This window comes from Chironomus tepperi, unplaced genomic scaffold (assembly GCF_022539635.2).
Source record: "Chironomus tepperi strain 1889 unplaced genomic scaffold, CSIRO-AGI_Ctep_v1 contig_85, whole genome shotgun sequence".
Lineage (NCBI taxonomy): Eukaryota > Metazoa > Arthropoda > Insecta > Diptera > Chironomidae > Chironomus > Chironomus tepperi.
Window position 1 is genome coordinate 3960599 of NW_027226207.1, and position 18578 is coordinate 3979176.

At 31.9% G+C, this 18578-nt stretch overlaps 1 protein-coding gene across 9 annotated transcripts in view; it reads left to right on the plus strand.

The window, feature by feature from the left end:
• The window catches only part of acj6 (abnormal chemosensory protein 6), a 30087-nt gene that overhangs the window by 8470 nt on the left and 3039 nt on the right, over positions 1-18578 (plus strand). For 2 of the 9 annotated variants that reach the window (XM_070634493.1, XM_070634495.1), the window contains exons 3-7: positions 1449-1505; positions 5441-5563; positions 6093-6143; positions 17685-17883; positions 17950-18072. In XM_070634493.1, the coding sequence (XP_070490594.1) occupies positions 1449-1505; positions 5441-5563; positions 6093-6143; positions 17685-17883; positions 17950-18072 (553 nt within the window). The remainder of the gene's footprint in view (positions 1-1448; positions 1506-5440; positions 5564-6092; positions 6144-17684; positions 17884-17949; positions 18073-18578) is intronic. The other 7 variants (XM_070634492.1, XM_070634494.1, XM_070634496.1 and 4 more) reach the window with 4 other exon arrangements.

Below are 18578 nucleotides of genomic sequence, written 5' to 3' on the forward strand. Positions count from 1 at the left end.
ATTAAATTTTCCAGCCATTTTATTTTCGTGAGGAAAAGTTTTCGTTTGCTGCGAAAGACTGGAATGAGTTTTTGGGAAATTTTATTTTGTTTGATGGAAAATTGTTATTTAAGTTTTTCTTGAGAATTTTTACAGACTCGATTTTCCGAGTTTAATGCATGTTTTTAAGAATTTTTGTTACTTTTAAATGTTGAATTTATAAAGAACTTTTTAATTCTATTGAAAATAAACGCTGGGTTGTTATTGTATCAGATTTGCATTGATTATTTGAGCAGAAAATTGAGGAAAAATGATTTTGGATTAAATTTAAAAGAGATTTTTATCTTTTCTAAGATTAACCGAGTTAATAATCTAAAAAACTTTGTATATTGCTGATTCCTTAATAAACACTTAAAAATGATAAAAGAATGAAAATTTGTCAATTTTTACCTTAAGTTACAAAGTAATATATTAAAATTTAATTTTTGACACAAAAACTTTAAGAATTACTCTGAATTCATGGTTGATGAAGTTAATTTGACATCTTTTAACTGTCTTTGATTTAGTTTTGTTAATAATTGTTTATTTTGCAATGTTTTACAACTTAAATTAGATGTTAACACTTTAAAGTCTCAAAGAATACTGAAAATTACAAAGAAAGGGGAGAAAAACTATGAAAATATAATCAACTAATTTTAGTTGCTCAGAAAATTTAAATTGAAAATATCCGTTACTGAAATATTCAGATTTGAATGCAAAATCTTCCGATAATTCCCAAAAATCATGAAAAATGCCGGAATTTTCGTTAAAATCTGACGTTTTTCAACCCTTAAAACAACTTAACACCTAACCCATAAAGCAAACTAATTATGACCATGAAGAATTGCTTTTTAATAACAGACAAAACCAATAAAAAGTATAAAAATGTGTGTCATTGTAATGCACAGCATGAGAAGAAGAGGAAAATATTGCATGAATAAATAATAAAGCTTAAAGAGCTGAACTGTTAATTAGTAAGTTATATAAACAAATATTTTACCTGATGAAAAAACAATCGTGACTACAAAAAGCAGCCAGCCATCATGCTTCTCCATCATCATCCACCTTCTTATTAATAACGAGCCATGCAATTGAAAAGGCAAATATTTATCGAAGGAAATAAACATTTTTAATATTTTACATTAACAAGTTGTGACATGACAAAATGCTTTATACCTCCTAGTCCTACATATTTATTCTTGTCTTGTTGTTCTTCTTGTATACTTTTTTTTTGTTATTTTCTTGTTTGATAATTGTTAAATAGCATGCGGAAAATTTTTATTTTCTTTGTATTATTATGTAAATAGTCGCGATAGGATAATTGTCAATTTGTAATGAATTATTGAGACCGTCCTATCAATATTTTATTGATTCAAGTTTATTTTACTTTTTTTTCCATCATCAAATCCTTCTAACCCTTGTTATTTCAGAGTCGATTGCTTGAAGATGCCTCAATAATGTGTAATTCTTGGTCCCCTAGAACTAATGTAAGTCCACCTTCTAACTACTTTCTTATGAATTAATAATCTTAAATTGAATGAGACTAAAATAATGGATATCCTCCTCTTTAATATGTATTTATTTTGTTTATTTATACTTTGTCAACGGTGCAGTTAAAGACATGAATATTGATAATAATGAGATTCATACTTTGTTTTTGGGTAAAATTAGGCTAGTCTAATTTTGAAAATTAGAAAAGTTTTGAAATGGTTGATGTTTGTCTTCTTTCTTACGGATATTCCATACAAAATCTGACTCAGCTCTAAACCCGAGAGGCACGATTCGTCAAATTGCCTTATTAACGACTCAAAATCAGCCATCACGGTGTCATCAAGGCACCATTTCATCTTAGCATCAATAAAGCGATCTAGCGATGCCTTAGTGAACACTCAGTGCTGTAAGGACAAGATCCAGAACGAAAATTGATTCTTCCCTTACAATATAAACTTTTAAGTAGCTTGAACAGCAGAAAGTGTTCGCTAGGGCACCGCTACGTCGCCGTACTGATGATAAGAAGCAAAGTTGCCCTAACAAATAAATTTACGAAAAAGCTAAACCATATATTGAAATCAACACGAATTTTATATGAAGTCGAGCCAACTTATCCCAACTTCATTGGAAAACCTCAACTTTCTGTCAGTTCAGACATAACCTAAATTTCCCTATAATTCACCAAATTTAAAAATTCGTTTAAAAAAGTATGAGAATGAGCGTAATTACCTCTTAGTAAACCGCAACTTCCATCCCTTTCTCAAAAAGCATGTAGGAAATATAAAAAACACAACAAAATTATGTGAAGATAGCAGGAAATAAGGCATTTAGTTATAAAATCACCACATATTCCCTCACTCTCGCTCTCTCTCTATTTCTATACCTGTTAATAATATTAAGAGCACGAAATGTTGTATACTACTTAATAATAATTATACACTTGCATAAAATTGAGGGTTCACCACCGACCCCTCTACACATATACAAAATGTGAAATGCACGAAAAAAATTGAAAAAAACTTTCAATTCCACCCTCGCACAAAATGACATTCTATATATTTTCCATTGTACTATGAGCAAAATCTAGGTAATGTCCTTCGACTCTATTTTTCTAGCTCAACTTCTATCTCTTTAAGTGCTGGATAGGAAAAAAGTTTATATTTTTATTATTGCGTTTTTATATGTCAGGATATTTTTTTTTGTGGTAGCAAATACACCTGTTACTATATTTGTTTTATTTTCACATGGAATGAAAAAAGTATTGTACTTTTTTTTTGTTTTGTGGTACAGAACATGAAGTTTTCTTTATCTTGAAACAAGGAGTTTTGAATTGTTTAATATTTAAAGGGAATGTAGAATCAGTTGAAGAGAGTTGAAATGGAAGTGATTGGAATAGTTTATGGATTTTTGGGGTTTGTATGAGAAATTCAGCTCATGAAACGTTCTGATCTAGTCTTCAATTGCTATTTTGGGTAGGATATATTCAAGAAAGCATCCACTGTTTTAACTAAGGATGTAAAAGAATCTGTAAGATAGTATTGTCATTGAAATTGATGTTCCTGAGCAGCATAATGCATTAAAATCCATTTTTCACCCTAAATATCGGTAGAAATTAGGTGTCAGTGTGCCATCAGGGTAATTTGGCGTCCTACCGTTAATACGGCATCGTATCGACATCCTAGCGAACATGCTGTGTTGTTCTAGGTGATAGAGCTGAACTTGGGCTCAACATGTCGTTCATAGTCAAACAGATTAGATGTGTCTTTGAGCTAACTGTATTTGATACGGAGCTCTATGAAGACAGGGACAGGGCTTATTCTCAACTAGTTACAGTCATCAGAATCAAACGTTTTTCATCATAAACAAGCATGCTGAATGCAAACTAAAATTTGATCTAGATTCGGCTCATTTCCAGTATGGTGATATCCACTGTTTTTATTTTTGAACCTTTTGGTTCAATAATTGAGCATTTGGGAATAGAATTTCATGTGAATCCAGTTCTAATTTCCATGCCCAATCTTAGTCGACTAAGTCTTACTTTGAAAATGTTTGAACTCAATAAATTCCAGTGAAATAAAATAGAACAAATCCATTAAAAATCCTTCAAAACAATAAATCAGACACAGACCTTACTAAAATTAATAAATCATATTCTCCGATTTACGATTAATTTAATATTTTTTACAATTTCCTATACATTCAAAGGAATCCCACTCCAACATTCCTTTTTTATTCTATTTCCAAAAGCACATCCAGTGTAGACAGAATAAAAGAAAAGGAAAAAAAAGTCCAATCAAAACATGACCGATACAGTAATTGATTTACAAGCATCGCTTCATCGCGCACGTGTAAAAAAAGCATAGAATAATGATTTCAAAAGGCATGAAAATGCAATCAATTAATAAATATTAAAGAGCGAGCCCCCTCGAGGTAGTTTCACCTATTTTTAGAATTAGGAAAAGACCTTCATAAAATATTGACGCTGCGGAACATCATATCGACGTCGAGACAGAATGAAACAACTATCGTTAGCTCTCCTTTTTTTATACCCATTCTCATCTGTGCTTGCTCATGGCTTAGCTTGTATATAAAAACTAGGAAGGAAAATTCTCTATGCTATCTCTACGGGCTATATCAAATTTTAATGAGTTTCTTGGTTTATTGATTTCATCATTAAATAATTTATATGTGCTTTTTCTTCCTCAACATTGAGACATGAAGGAAGAGAGAGAGACATGACTGTGCAGCCTGCTTATCTATTTCAAGATATTGACTAGATGTTGAAAGAAATAAAAAGGAGAAATTTGCGTGTGTCTGCAAAAAAAAAAAAAAATAAATATTCATCATCAGTGATGACTTTCTATGCTTACTCATATATTAATACATGTGTGTGTATTTGTGAGTGGGATATATACACAAATCTATATGTTTTTTTATATACATACGGAAGCTTGTGTATTTTTATTTATATTTTTTAAAAACACAGACGGCTTCATAAATATTTCACGTATACATTTTTTTCACTTGGAAAAGCAGCAACAAGAAAAGCAACATCTAATGATGAATATGTACACATTCTCGAGACATGCTGCTTTTTTTTGCACCCATACATGCGAAAATAAATTTCATATAAGAGAAAGAGATGATGGAGAAAGAAAATTGAAAATTTACCTTTGGTCGATGATTGCGGCGCTTTTGTCAAAAAAATTGATTGATTTTTTAAACGGATTTTTTAAATTTGAAAAGATTAACCTTAAAATTATCTCTCACTTCGAAAAGTTTTTCGCAATTTTTACTTCAAATGACCAATATTCAAACTTCAAATCACTTCCATTTCAATCAAAAAAGTGGCACCGATGTAACAATCAGACATTCCAAACTCAAAGCACACTTTTTCTCAAAAAATCTTCAAATTTTTTATAGAACTTAAAGATAAATGAGTTCATTTTATATATAGACGGTATCATACATGTCTATGTATCTTGAATCTCATCGAATTCGCTAATACTTGCCCTTTTGATGTCTTCAGGGAGAAAAAAAAGTGTAACTTTAAAGAACCATTTTTTGCTCAGCTTCAAACGCACTTGAGGAAGGATAAAAAAATGTACTAAAAATGCCTAGACCATAAATAATTGAATTTCAAGTGCCTTATATACACATACATCATATGAATGCCGACAGCACGTAAACATTGAAGTGATTCCTTATACGGGGCTTGATTTATGACGCATTTGTATTTCACAGAAAAAAAATTGAAGGTTGAAGTTGTTATGTCTCTTAAAAAATGGAAATTGTGGATTAATATATGACTTCTCTATCGACAAGATATAAATTTTCATTTATCTGCAACCCTCGACTTTTTTGTTTACCTTTTTTCTTCATTCACAAGCAGTTCCAATAATTCTTTTTTTGTATCATTTTTATCTTTCAGGGCGATATATTTTCCGGCCTAAACGATGGATTACTTAGTCGAGCGGAAGCACTTGCAGCAGTAGACATGCAAAAACATCAGTCAAGTCATGCCGCACATCAACAAATGACGCAGCAGTTAAAGGTTAATAAACTTTATTCTTTATATTCGCGGTTTTTTAGTAGATGAAAGATGAGTAGCAGAAAATTTTGACTTTAAAGGATGTTCAAGTCATAAGTCTTTGATGTCATGCTTTAAGCGATCATTAAATCTCAGTTTGAGTTATGGTTTAAAGTCAATAAACTCATGGAGTGTGCTTGAAATATTGAATATGAAGATTTCTATGGAAATTTCCACTGCAATCTTGGAATTATTTCTTGGTACAGCCATTAATCATGAGATTGTGTCTGATATGAATAATTCTTGAAGATACAGATTTGAGGTTCATTTTCAGACGAATTTTCGAAATTACATTCCATAAATAGTCATTTAGAAAAGCTTTAATGACGTCGCGAAGTCGGATTGGCGTTGAATTTGAGGTTATGTTAACCTCACTATGACTGAGTCTTAAGTGACAAAATTAACAATCAGCTACCATCTTTCAATCCACTACGCACTCATGACCGTCCTTTTAATTTTTAACTAATTTCCTTAATTCCATTTCCATTTCCAGCACGATGTCATGTATCATCATAGTATGGGAGCACCACAACGTCCACTCCAGGTGAGTTTAGTTTGCTAAGTGCACATTGACACACATAATTCCCCTTATCTTATCTCTATAATCGGTGCTAGTAGTTGAAAATAATAAAAATATTAAAAAAACTTCCCACTTTTGTGTATGATTTTTAATTTTGTTCCAATGGCATTGAGGGAGCGAATTTTGTATGACAATGGATTTGTTGTGTATGCGTGAATGAAAACTATGAGATATAAAAACAAATTAAACAATTTTACAAGCAATTGAACCCCTCAACCAAATGAGCATTAACAATAAATTTCCATATACTCAATGATAGTCACGTTTTACTACGACTAGCCACGTGGCAACACTCATGAGACATCAACGGAATTGTCAAATGAATTCCAACCGAAATTGAGTTGTTTTCAAAGACTTTTTTGATTTTCTTCTTTCCCGAATATCAATCAATTATCGGAATCTATACACAGCTGATGGAAAAACAGCCGATCGATTTGTGGTTAACTAATTTTTCAATTATAATCAAGTTTGAGGGTTGTTTACCCATACATTAGATTTTTATCGGAATAATCTCACAGTAGTAATAAAAATCGATATGATTATGAAATTGAAAATTACGAGCTATATAGCTTCTGCATAATCATAACAACAGAAAATTGAGCATTCGTCATGAATGACTCGAAGAAAATTGTGAAAAAATAAGAGGGTTATGGCTGTGAGTCAGGCGTTGAATTTTTATGATCGCATTGAGGGAAATAATTTACAATTGTAATAGGAAGGCAGGCAGTTCTTTTGTTAATTTTTATATCTTCAGACACGTGTTGAACATAATTTGATTGGTGTTGTGAAACAAGTGAATTAAAATGTTTTCTAATTTTCAAAATTAACCTCGTTTCCTTCTTCTTTCTTTGACGTGTGTGTGCTACTTGAGTATCTTCAGTATGCATTTAATCGCATTTAACATCCATGACATGGGAGATGTAACAACATGAGATGTTGGTATATTGGCTTACATGCTCTAAATGTGTAAAAATTAGATTGAAAATTTGAATAACAAAGTTTTTTGTTAAATTGAAACCCTTATCAAGTTACTTGAAGTTTTCTATTCATGTCCGAGGAATTTGTTTAGCAGTTTTTACGAAAATGAGGTTATGGCTAGATTGTCTGAATTTTCTTTTAGTCATATTTTCTTATATAGATTGTTTTATAGTTAAGAGCTATTTGCTATGGACTCGTGCCACTTTTTTGAATAGTTCTGCATTGTAAATGTATTTTATTAAGCAATTAGGAAGTCATAAAACGCAAAAAACTTTTTGAAGTGGAAAATATCTTTAGAAATTTTAATTCAAATTCAAAAAAGTCTTTGAAATTTCAAATGCGTTCCAGTTATTGTTAACCTCAATATCAAAACTCTGCTTCCTTTTTGAAAGGAATAAAATGTGAAAAACCCAATTTTTTACTTATTTTTTTCCATACATCAAGCTTCAATTTGTGTAAATATATTTCACATTTAACTGGAAACATTGCAAAATAATCAACTTTTGACCTCCTCTCGTCTTTCAATTGATGCGATTTCAATCGAGAGGATAAAAAGAGGAGAGTAATTGAAATAAATATCCTTTTTGTATTCGTATAAATCTCATTTAGCGATGTAAACATTGCAATATAGCACAACAAAAACAGGAGGAAGGTGAAATGGATTCTCTACAATAATATTGGATGAAGAAAAATGTTTTTAAGGGCAACAAATCAACTCACTTTGCTTTTACATCTTTGTTTATTTCTCTTTCCCCCTCATCGAGAGGATCGGAACGGATGAATGAATGGTAGTTGATGTTTTATTGCCACATTGCTGTTATTTTCTTTTATATTCTATTTTACTTCTTATTTATGTGACTTCTTAAAATATTTTATAATTATTTTGATGTGTCTTGAGACATATTGCTTTGTTATTTATTAGATTTCAATGAGAATTAAATGGGAAAGACAGTTTAATGGACGGTCTCTAACCAGCGATTCTTGATAACATGGAAAATCGATTCGAATATGTTATCAGAGCTGCATATTAGAGCTGAGTTATGAACAAACTAAATTCATAATCATGAAGGACTTCCAATATGTTTTAAGTCCAAAAAAAGTAATTTCAAGCATTGCCGTCGCCTCAAAGAAAAATCTCTTCCAACTCAAACAAAGCTTAACTAGAGTTGTGCTGCACATTGCCGTAAAGAAAATATTTGCACTCGTCATTCAAAACGATGAAAATGTTTATTAAAGTGGTTCATTAAAAGGAATAACTAATCATTCACTTGAATGAGTCGGAATGAGTGAGCGATTCGTGGTCCCTTTTTTACACTGATAATTAATTTCATGTAAATATTATTTTGTTTATTTATTGAACTTAATAGAAGCGATGTTAAAGAAGAAAAGAAATTGTCGATATAGCGTATGAAAGGGTGAGTTTGTCGCATATGTGGAAGGGAAATGACTATTGAGCGACGGTAACTCTATTCATCATATTAAAGTATACTTATATTTATTCCAATCGACATTAATACACATTAAGGAAAGAAGGACATTAATATGTTTTTCCTATTTTATTATTATTTTTTCTTCTTGCGTGGCTGGATATTTTGCAAGTTGAGGATGTTGTTGTGATCATTTTGGGTGTCTAGGGTGGTTTTAATGGTCAATTTGTAGATTTTTGGGGTCATTAGAATTACCATCAGTGGTCTAGGTGGCAGAACGTTGACTTTACATGCCAAGAGTTCTGGGTTCATTTCCCAAATCTGGTTAAATTGACGTATTGTTGTTCATTTGCTTAGTCAAGTCCCAACAGGCTTTACAGCCAGTGCTAGTAACTCTGCTGAGCGACAGAAATGAAGAAGGTTCCACCACAGAGCCTTGAAAGGCTTCAGTTTAAGCTCTTTAATGGAAGTCGGGTTTCTTTTAGCTGTCTAAAAGATTTGAACTTCTTCAGGCTAGGCTCCGCCATGTCTTCCTTACTCTTCCGTCGCTCTGAAGATCTGTCTATAGTTCTAAACCAAACAACTCGAATGTATGCGCCAATTCTCATCAAACCCCTGCCCAACTCGACACTAGTTTCTCCTTCTTTACCTTCATCCTTCTTATTATTATACATTTTGTTTTGGTTTTTTGTGTGTTTTTTATATATTTTTATTCGGTGAGAGCAAATAAATTTTCATGTGTGTACAAAATTTTTATTAAGTATTATTATGGTGGTGCATTATACACATGACAATCATCATCACGCTAAAAAGAATGTGAGCGTATATGACGATAAAAATATATGGTTATATTGCATTGTCGAAACAAATAACAATTACCTTTCATCCATAAATGTGAGTGAGAAAGGAACAAAAATTCCATAGCTTTAATGTTTGTTTTTTTTTGTTCTCTATAAGAGCTAGAATACTTGCTGGTTATTGATTTTTCCTTCTAAAGCCTTTTTTCTGTGTGTGCTTAGGTGGAATGAAGATGATGAAATTTTTAATTGCTTTCATTTCTTTTTATGATGATTTTTGTAGCGAATTTGAGGTTAACTTTGGATAGAAAGGAGGTAGGGGTTTAGACAAATAGGAATGGGATGTAATTGGGTGATACAAGGTTTCGTTTGGGATCTGTGTGAAAGTCACATGAATTTTGGGATTCAAGACGATTTTGCAATAATTTTAAATAGCTTTTCATTCCTTTTTAGCACATTTTCCGCTTTTTTTAAGTTGCCGATGCCCTTTTTGAGTTGTTTATGCCTTTTTTGGGTTGTCTAAACCTATATTGTGTCTTTGCCAATATTGTTTCGTTTATACCTGAATTGTGTCGTCTATGCGAGTATTATGTCGCCTGTGGCTGTATTGAGTCTTCTATGCCTATATTGTGTCATCTAGGGTTGATTTCTTCCAATCTTAGAGGTCGTATGCAATTCGGATGTCAGAAGAATAGCCACGATTTTAGGATAGTTAGTATGCATAGGAATCGAGTTCAAGTTTCTCCGCAATTCATGAATTCAGACTCACTCTCTCTCTCGCATTTACTCCAACACAAAACTGATGAATACAAAAGCGAGTCAATGAAATTTAATAGCATTGAGGCACGATTAGCTTTATGGAATTGAAAGGGATTAATTCATCTCTCTTTTTTTTCCGGAGATTTTCCATTCTTTTCTCATTCCTTTGATTAATTTTTTATGAATTAAAAAAAAAATGTCATCATCTTCGTTGACTTACATCCATATTTATGTACAATTCTAAAAATAAAAAAGTATATAATATTTTTTTTCGAAAAAAATTTTATTCACATCATAAATAATTCACAGGCATTCGAATACGGGACGAAAAAGAATTAATAATTTAATGCATTCATTAATGATTCATCTTTTTCGACGGTAGATGTTTAGATAAGGCATAATGTGCAAGTTTTATAAGTGTGTGAAAGTGAAAATGTAAGGATGGGATTCATGTTATTAAAAAATAAATACATTGAACTTGAGAATATCTAATGTTAAAGTTTTTTTTTTGTGTTTAAGATCCGGAACTTAAAGACTTGAATATTTTTAAAGCTTTTGCTCGTTACATGCTTCATATAAATTTATGTATGGAATGACGACACATTTTAAAGCTCGCTTCCAGGTAGCAAAAAAAAAATTCACAGCTGGATAAAAAATTGTAGAATGCCTTTTTCATCAGCATTTACATGAAGTTTTTTTCTTTTTTTTTAATAAAATGCTTCCAATGAAAAATTCATGCAGTTCGGGGTTTTTAACAAATTCTTTTATGATGAAATTTCATAAAATATTAAAAATGTTTCTCCTCATATTTTTTTTTTGCTGCTGCTGCTCCTTGCTTCTTGTACTGTTACTGATTCATATTATCGTGTGGAGGGAAAGGCCACTCAACAATATGCGGTAACGGTGGAATGAACTGAGTTAAGAAAAAATTGAGGTTGCGAAAAATATTTTGTGGCGCATTTATTTTTGGTTCGGTATGTTTTTGGGACTTTTTTAAAGGAAATAATGTTCATCCTCAACCTGGTCAATTCAATCTGAATTTTGCACAGTTTAAAGGCAAATACCTGTCAACTATTATCAAAATGAATCATGGACTTTAATTTATACTATCTTGAAATCATAGGTTCAATTCCTATCGGATCTGACTTTGTCAATGTTGACAAATCAAGGATCAGCTCAACTATGATCTGTTCCATTTTACTTCCGTACTTACTCTGCTAATAATACTGATCAACTGTTGTCCATGGTCTCTCTTTTTTGGCATCTGAACCTGACTCTATCAGCTAGCTGCTCTTTGCAAATTATCAATTCCAAATGTTTCACTGTCTCTATCAACAGCCTCTATTGAAGAGTTCTTTAGCCTACTCCTTCGCCCAGACAAAATGATACCATCATCATATCCATTCCAACTTTACTACCTGTCCACCAAAAAGAAAAAAGAAATCAGTTTTGCGAGTGTATATGTTCAAAAAGGAAAAAAAGGTTCTTCGCTCTCTCTTTTATTATCATAATGGATGCACCAGAGATTCTTGAATTATTAATTAGGGTCCTGCAATATACAAAAATCAAGAAAGAAGAAATATAAAAGGAAAAAAAAATTGTAGCAATCTAAAACATCTTTCTTCAATTAACATCTAATGTCGTTCAAATTGTTAGCAGGTTCATTTCGCTATGGGTTATAAAAAATAATAAAAAAATTCTATTAGAGTTTCACCATCTGTTCAACATTAAATAGAGCAAACAACAAATACAGTTAGTTAAATGCATTATAATGTTGAGAATAGCCGTAGCTGATTTGCCATGACATGATACAAATAAAACAACACGGGCGATAACAAGGAAAATTTGTTCTTAGCGAGGATAAAAAAATTGGTAGGGGGAAGATGACTTTAATAGGAATGTTGATGCACATATTTTTGTTTAAGTTGGTCTATACGACCAGTTAATCTGTTTTTTAGAGATTTGGATTCAAAATATGTTTGATAGAATTTAACGGCATTTTTAAATTTGAATTGTAAATGATGAAGATCAAAATAACAAATTTTCTCTTATTTAACAATTTTTTGCATTGTATTGCTTGAATAGGACAAGTTTCTAAGTTTTATGACCATAATATCATAGAAAAACATGGCAAAGACCTAACAGAATCAGTTAATGTGTAGTAAAATCAAGAAATTCAATAAAATTTCACATTATACCCAAAATGACCATGCTAACTGCATTAGCAACCAAAAAATCCATTGATTAAGAACAAAACTATCAAAGTTACATAGATCAAACATCTTTCAATCAACAAAAGGGAGAGGACGTAAAAAAAAAGTCGAAAGTTAATAAGAAAAAAATGAAAATAAAAAGGGGTTAGTTATGGGATGCATTAAATGGTAATTTCAAGGGCGTATAGAAAGGAAAAAAAAATTCACATTATTTTCCCATCTTATTTGCTATTCATTGCTGCATTCCTTTTTATTGAGTAGGGATGTTGCTTACATAATTGTATACAAACATCATAAAAATTTATTTTTCTATTTTTTTCACTCTCCTTTATACAATTGAGGGGTTTAAGTTTGTTGCTGCTGCTGCTGCAATGAACTCTTATGATTTATTGTTCATATCAGTTTATTATTTTGATATATTGTGTATGGTGCAATCAAACTTGTTACATGAACAGAATATTTGTATTCACGACAGGGCTTCCTTTTTACACCAAAAAGGGATGATTTTATGATTATTGTAAAAATTGTCTATAAAATCAAGTGAATTGTATGGATATTCCTAACAGACTACGAGGAATCACTCGAGAGCTTGCTCACTTTAAGTATACTAGATGAGCATGCTCGTGGTTGATAGTTCTAGTCGAGTTCTTCTTTCGGATCTTCTTAACTTGTAGATACGGATGATGGCTTGCTAGGCCAACGTACCCTGCTCGATAGAGTAACTCTCAGTTTACCCTACTCTTCAGAGCACGTTTCTTGCCTGCAGGGGACATCTGCATGTATGCCATGCAATTTTCAGAAATTTTGAGGTTAGAATTTTAAAAACCAGCACAAAAACTCAATTTTAAAACCATCAATGCTGTAACCAAATAATTTGCAATAAAATTACATCAACTCCTCGATTTCCATTCAGTCCAAAGACAATTTTACATTTTACGACATCAAATTTGCAGTTAAAAAAATGTAAACGACTGGGATGAAAATGTTCTGTTCCAAAATACCAACAACAACAACAGCAGCAACAACAAAAAGAAGAGAATTGCGATCAATGAATCTATTTATTTTACAAAACATAAAAAACACAAGAAACACAAACCAGAAAGAGAGTAGGAGACTGAAGCATATGTGGCAAATGTAAATGTTGTGTTATGCGGGAAAGCAGCAGCAGCAAAAATACTTGCAAGAGTTTATGAAGTCTTTTGGGATTGAATGAATATAAAAAAAAAGTTTTCTTTTTTCTGCTGCTTTTTCTTTATTTGCAATTTATTTTTATTTATTCTACTTTAATTAACATAAAGTTCAACATACTTGGAGGAGCACGTGTAATAGGGATGAGAGATGTTGCTAAATTTGCAATTTGTGGATAAATTATAGCCACTTTCTCCCCAGGTTATTTATTTTTTTGCATAAATTTTTTTGGGAAGGAGAACAAGAAAAACTTTGTTTTTGGAACTGATTAGTTTTTTGGATGGTCTTAATTGTAAGATTTTGGGGTTTGTTGTTGAAGATGGAATAGAATTTGAAGAATTTATCAAATTGTATGCAAATCTCTTGAGCAGCTTGCTTCAATTGATTTCTTTTTTGCCATTTAACGACTTGAAGAAGCAATGCCTGAATCTAGGATTGCTAATTGAATGTCTATTTGGCTGAATTATTTGACAGAATAATCAGAATATTCATCTTACCAGCATACTATGACTCCTAGAAATCACAAGAAGGGTATATCTAACACTTGGCCGAGAAATTATCGAAGCACAATAGGACTAGACATGGCACCGGGCTCAAGTTAGCTTTCCCCATGCCATATGAGTTGTGCAAGAGCTATTTTGGTTCTATAATCAACCAAAATCTCTTTATTCCTGATTTCAACTATAATAATATTCTAATTAACAGATTCCTTCATCCAGTTCTATTCAGATTACAATATCCTCTACCCAAATAAGTCCAACTCTCAACTTTAACATACTATATCATCCCCTCCCCTCAAAACAACCTTGCAAAAAAATTAGCACATGAAAATTAGTTTGCAAATTGTAAATGTAAAGTTGACGAACAAATTAATAGACTCATTTCTCTTCCATCCGATTCCAACAAAAAAAAAGTGGGAAAAAAACTTTTGGCGTAAATTACGTAATTAATTTTCCATCTACCGTCTGTAAATATATACACACTTACTTAGCAAGCATAGAAGAATGAGATTCTTTGTAAATTAATTGAGACTGTAAATCATTACCTCATGAATGCTTTATTATGCTCGATGGTTGGTTTTTTTGATGCTCTTTAAAAATCGTTGCTTGACTGGAAATATTTTTTTGTTTTGTTTAAAAGTAGAGAATAATGTTGATTAATTGCTTGATTATTCCGTCCTATAATTTATGTCTCGACATTAATCAACTACCCTTCTTATTATTAGCACTGATATAAGTGTGAAAATAGCGACGATGTTTGTGGTGGAGATGCTGCTAATTAAAAGTGACAGATCAATTATCAACATAAGGTTTTAATTTATTACACTTGTTAACCTATGCGCTTGCTTAAGATTGATTACGTTGTTACTGCGACCGCTTTCATCCCCTCGACATCCTTACGGATCTAATCAAATTATTGTGTTGTTAAAAAAGCCAAAATTGTTAGTTTTTCTATGTAAATATTTAAACCGCTCGCACAGTAAATCGCTTCCGGCACTAATCTCTGTTTACTTGTCATATGGCAACGCTGGTTATTGAGGAACATTTCAAATTAAATTCACGGCTTATATCCTTAAAATAAACACAATTCTTTAATGTGAAAATAATTTAAATACTTGAGGCTATTTTAATGTGCAAACAGCATAGAAAAAGTCGTGTCTTACTAGATGAACACAGCCAACGACTGCGACTCCTGCTTGTAGAAATAAAATTTCAACATTTGGCTATGCAAATAATTATTTTATAAATTAATGTTAGGGCAAAATTTACTTTTAATTTGCTGCTAATGAAATTATTTTCTCTTGTTCATGGCTGTGCTTTGTGCCTGTGCGGAAGTTATGATGATACTGCGTATATATATTGTACTTTATGTATGTGAATTTGTTCATGGAAATGAAGAGAAAATCCTTTTGTGAATTTTTATTGACAATATTTGAGTTGAATGTCTGTGATTTTATCTGAGTGGATGGATTGAGATGGAGTGAATGTCGGGAACAATGTGCTTGACAGTGCTGTTCAAACTTTTTTGGAAACTACCCTGGAACACTTAAAAGGTTTCAAAATTAGTCGCGATGCATCCGAAGCTACTCTGGCATGCAATAGAGCAGTACTGTTCAAACTGTGTGCTGCGGCACTCTAGTGTGTAGCTGATTTTTTTGGAAATGTCATGAACGGCAGTGTCATGTGTTATAAAGTGCACCATGCCAAAAATTGCTTGGTCAACACTGCAAGACAACATCTCATCAGATCTAGAATTGTAAAGCTGCGCAATGACAAAAGTTTCCATTTGATAATAGTGAGAATTCGCATTCAGACATAAGCAAATTTATAGCCTCATCTGAACAAGTCATTGAGTCTGTAGACTAAAAAGAAAGGCTTTATGCTCCGATTCCATTGCTTATAAATCCAAAGGACATGCCAAAAACTACTAATGTCGAGTCTCGAACTCATGATTGCTGGGTAATGTCATCATTAAGTTCCAAAGAACCAAACCTTTACGTTATCAAGTCCCTTCGAATCACCTAAGGCATATGGGCAATTCTCCCCAACGGTTGCATTTTGAAAAATGAGCTTTTTTAATCCAAGGTTATTTGTTTATTGATCACAAAAATATTTTTATCAATAACTTTTCGAATTTCCATTATTTCAAAGTAGAAAACTGATAAAGACTATGTATAAAATTAATTATACTTCACATAATATATTAAAACTCTGTGTAAAACTTAAGCACAAATGAAGAATTTTACTTTTAAGTTTTCAAAACTTTGTAATTTTCTCATGGATTAGGAGAAAAAGTTTGTAAAAGGTGCTTTGTGACCAAAAGTTGACGTTCGGAGAATCGATTTTTCTCCTTAATTAAGCTTTATTGATAAACTTTGAAGCATAAATATGATGGAACAGATCAAAAACTATCAACTGATATGCATTTCATGACTGAAGAATAAGCATTTAATGTATAAATATTGATTCCCCTATAAAATTTTTCACAAAATGCAACTTTTGGTCACAAAGCACCTAGCCGAAGAATCAAAATATCTCTTGAAATAAGCTGTTTCTGAATTGTGTAATTCAACTATATGATAGAAAATGTGTAATTACACTTGAAAAACTGAAACTTGGAATAGTTTTAGTGCAAAAATCAGAAAAAAATTCAATTTTAAGTTCAAATTTTTCAATTTCCCCTGTGGAGAATAGCCCATATCCTCATGTAACCTGCATATCTCATCAACTTACAATTTTCCAGTCAATTCTAAGAAGATCTTAATTCTTCAACCCAAAACTCTTCCAGACAAATCAAATCCTCCATAATTTCATCATCATACTTCCCTCCTACAAACTCCTCAGTCCATAAAAAAATCTCTCTTATTTACTCCTTTACGCCATTTTGATTAATACAATGAACGATGATTTCATTTTTCCTCCCATTTTTTATTCCATGTCCTCCCACCACCTTAAATTTAAATTTAAATTTTCTATGACGCAATGACATAAATTTCCCTATTTATATTTTCCATTCCTTTTTGCGTTTCATACAAGCTTCATATATATTTTCATATTTTTCCGGTTGAGAATTTTAGTGACGAAATTTTTATATTTTGGATATGAAAAAAAATTCAAATTTCAATGAATTTCATTTTTATCGTCGTCCGGGGCTAGTTGCAGTAGTAGCCAAACGGACATGCATGTTATGCATGTAGTCATAAGAGAAATACTTGTGATGGCAGGAAAGCAAAGTGAGAGAGGAAAAAAAAAAGCATGAAATAAACATTTGATTGGGATCAGAAATGCATTTGATGCCAAAAAATAAAATATATAATAAAATGCAGCATGAGATGCACATCGTGCATCGTGCGAATGAGTTTGAATTATATTTCATATAAAAAAAGGAGAGTTAACCACACAGTATGGAATGAGCATCAACAGCAGTAGCAGCAACTTTTCTGTCGCCTTTTTCTACCTCCATCGTTTCGGACATGATGATTGAATAATTGATGGTTTCGCCACTGCTACTCAATGGATGTTTAATATTATTTTTTTTTTTTTTGTTACCCCATTTTATAACATTTTCCTATATATATCCTCTTTATCATCCCAGCACAGCACCGTATGTTTGAAATTTGTTTTCTAATACAAATTTTATTAGACAAAAAATATGTTTCAGATGCACGGAATGGATAATTTGGATCTCATGTCAGATCCATCTGGTTCAATGACAACATTAACGCCAATGACAGAGACACCAATATCATCATCACATCATCAACTTCATGGTTCTTATCACAGCATGAATCATATGATGAGTCATCATCATCATGGCGGTCCATTAAGTGGACATACACCTGGTATATTGAAAGGATTTACTTTGACTTGAAGTTTTATTAACAAATGTCATCTCTAATTTTGTTTAGGTTCACATCATTCTGCCATGGCTGCAGCTGTTGCCGCTGCAAGTCTTCATCCCGACCAAGATACCGATCCACGAGAACTCGAAGCATTTGCTGAGAGGTTTAAGCAACGGAGGATAAAATTAGGTAAATATAATTGTAAGTTGAACGCTAGTTTCGTCGTGGGTTGATCAGTAAACGATGGATGGAACTTCTTCTATCTTTTATAGAACAGGTTCATTGACATTTTGTGAGGATTTCATGAGATTTTTAAGTGATTAAAATGGAATTAATGAAGGTTTGTACTGAAATATTCATTTTTTGCATCCTTTTTTTGCTACTGGATCTTACTTATTACTTTTAATCAAGCAAATAGACTTTAGAATTGCCATTTGAAAGGTTTAACGGTGAACAATTCAATGACTTGACAACATCCAGTTACATTAAATCCACAAAAATTTCTCTAATTTATCTCTGATCAACCCAATCAACTTCTTCGTATTATTTTATATCCAAAATAACAAGCAAGCAGCACATGAAAGGAGGCGACATGCACATCGTAAAGAAAATTGCAATCAGACAATTTCGATTTAATTCAATAATAAAAAAACTTGGAGCTTTTTCGTCTTAAATTGATTTCTCAAGAAGTAGAA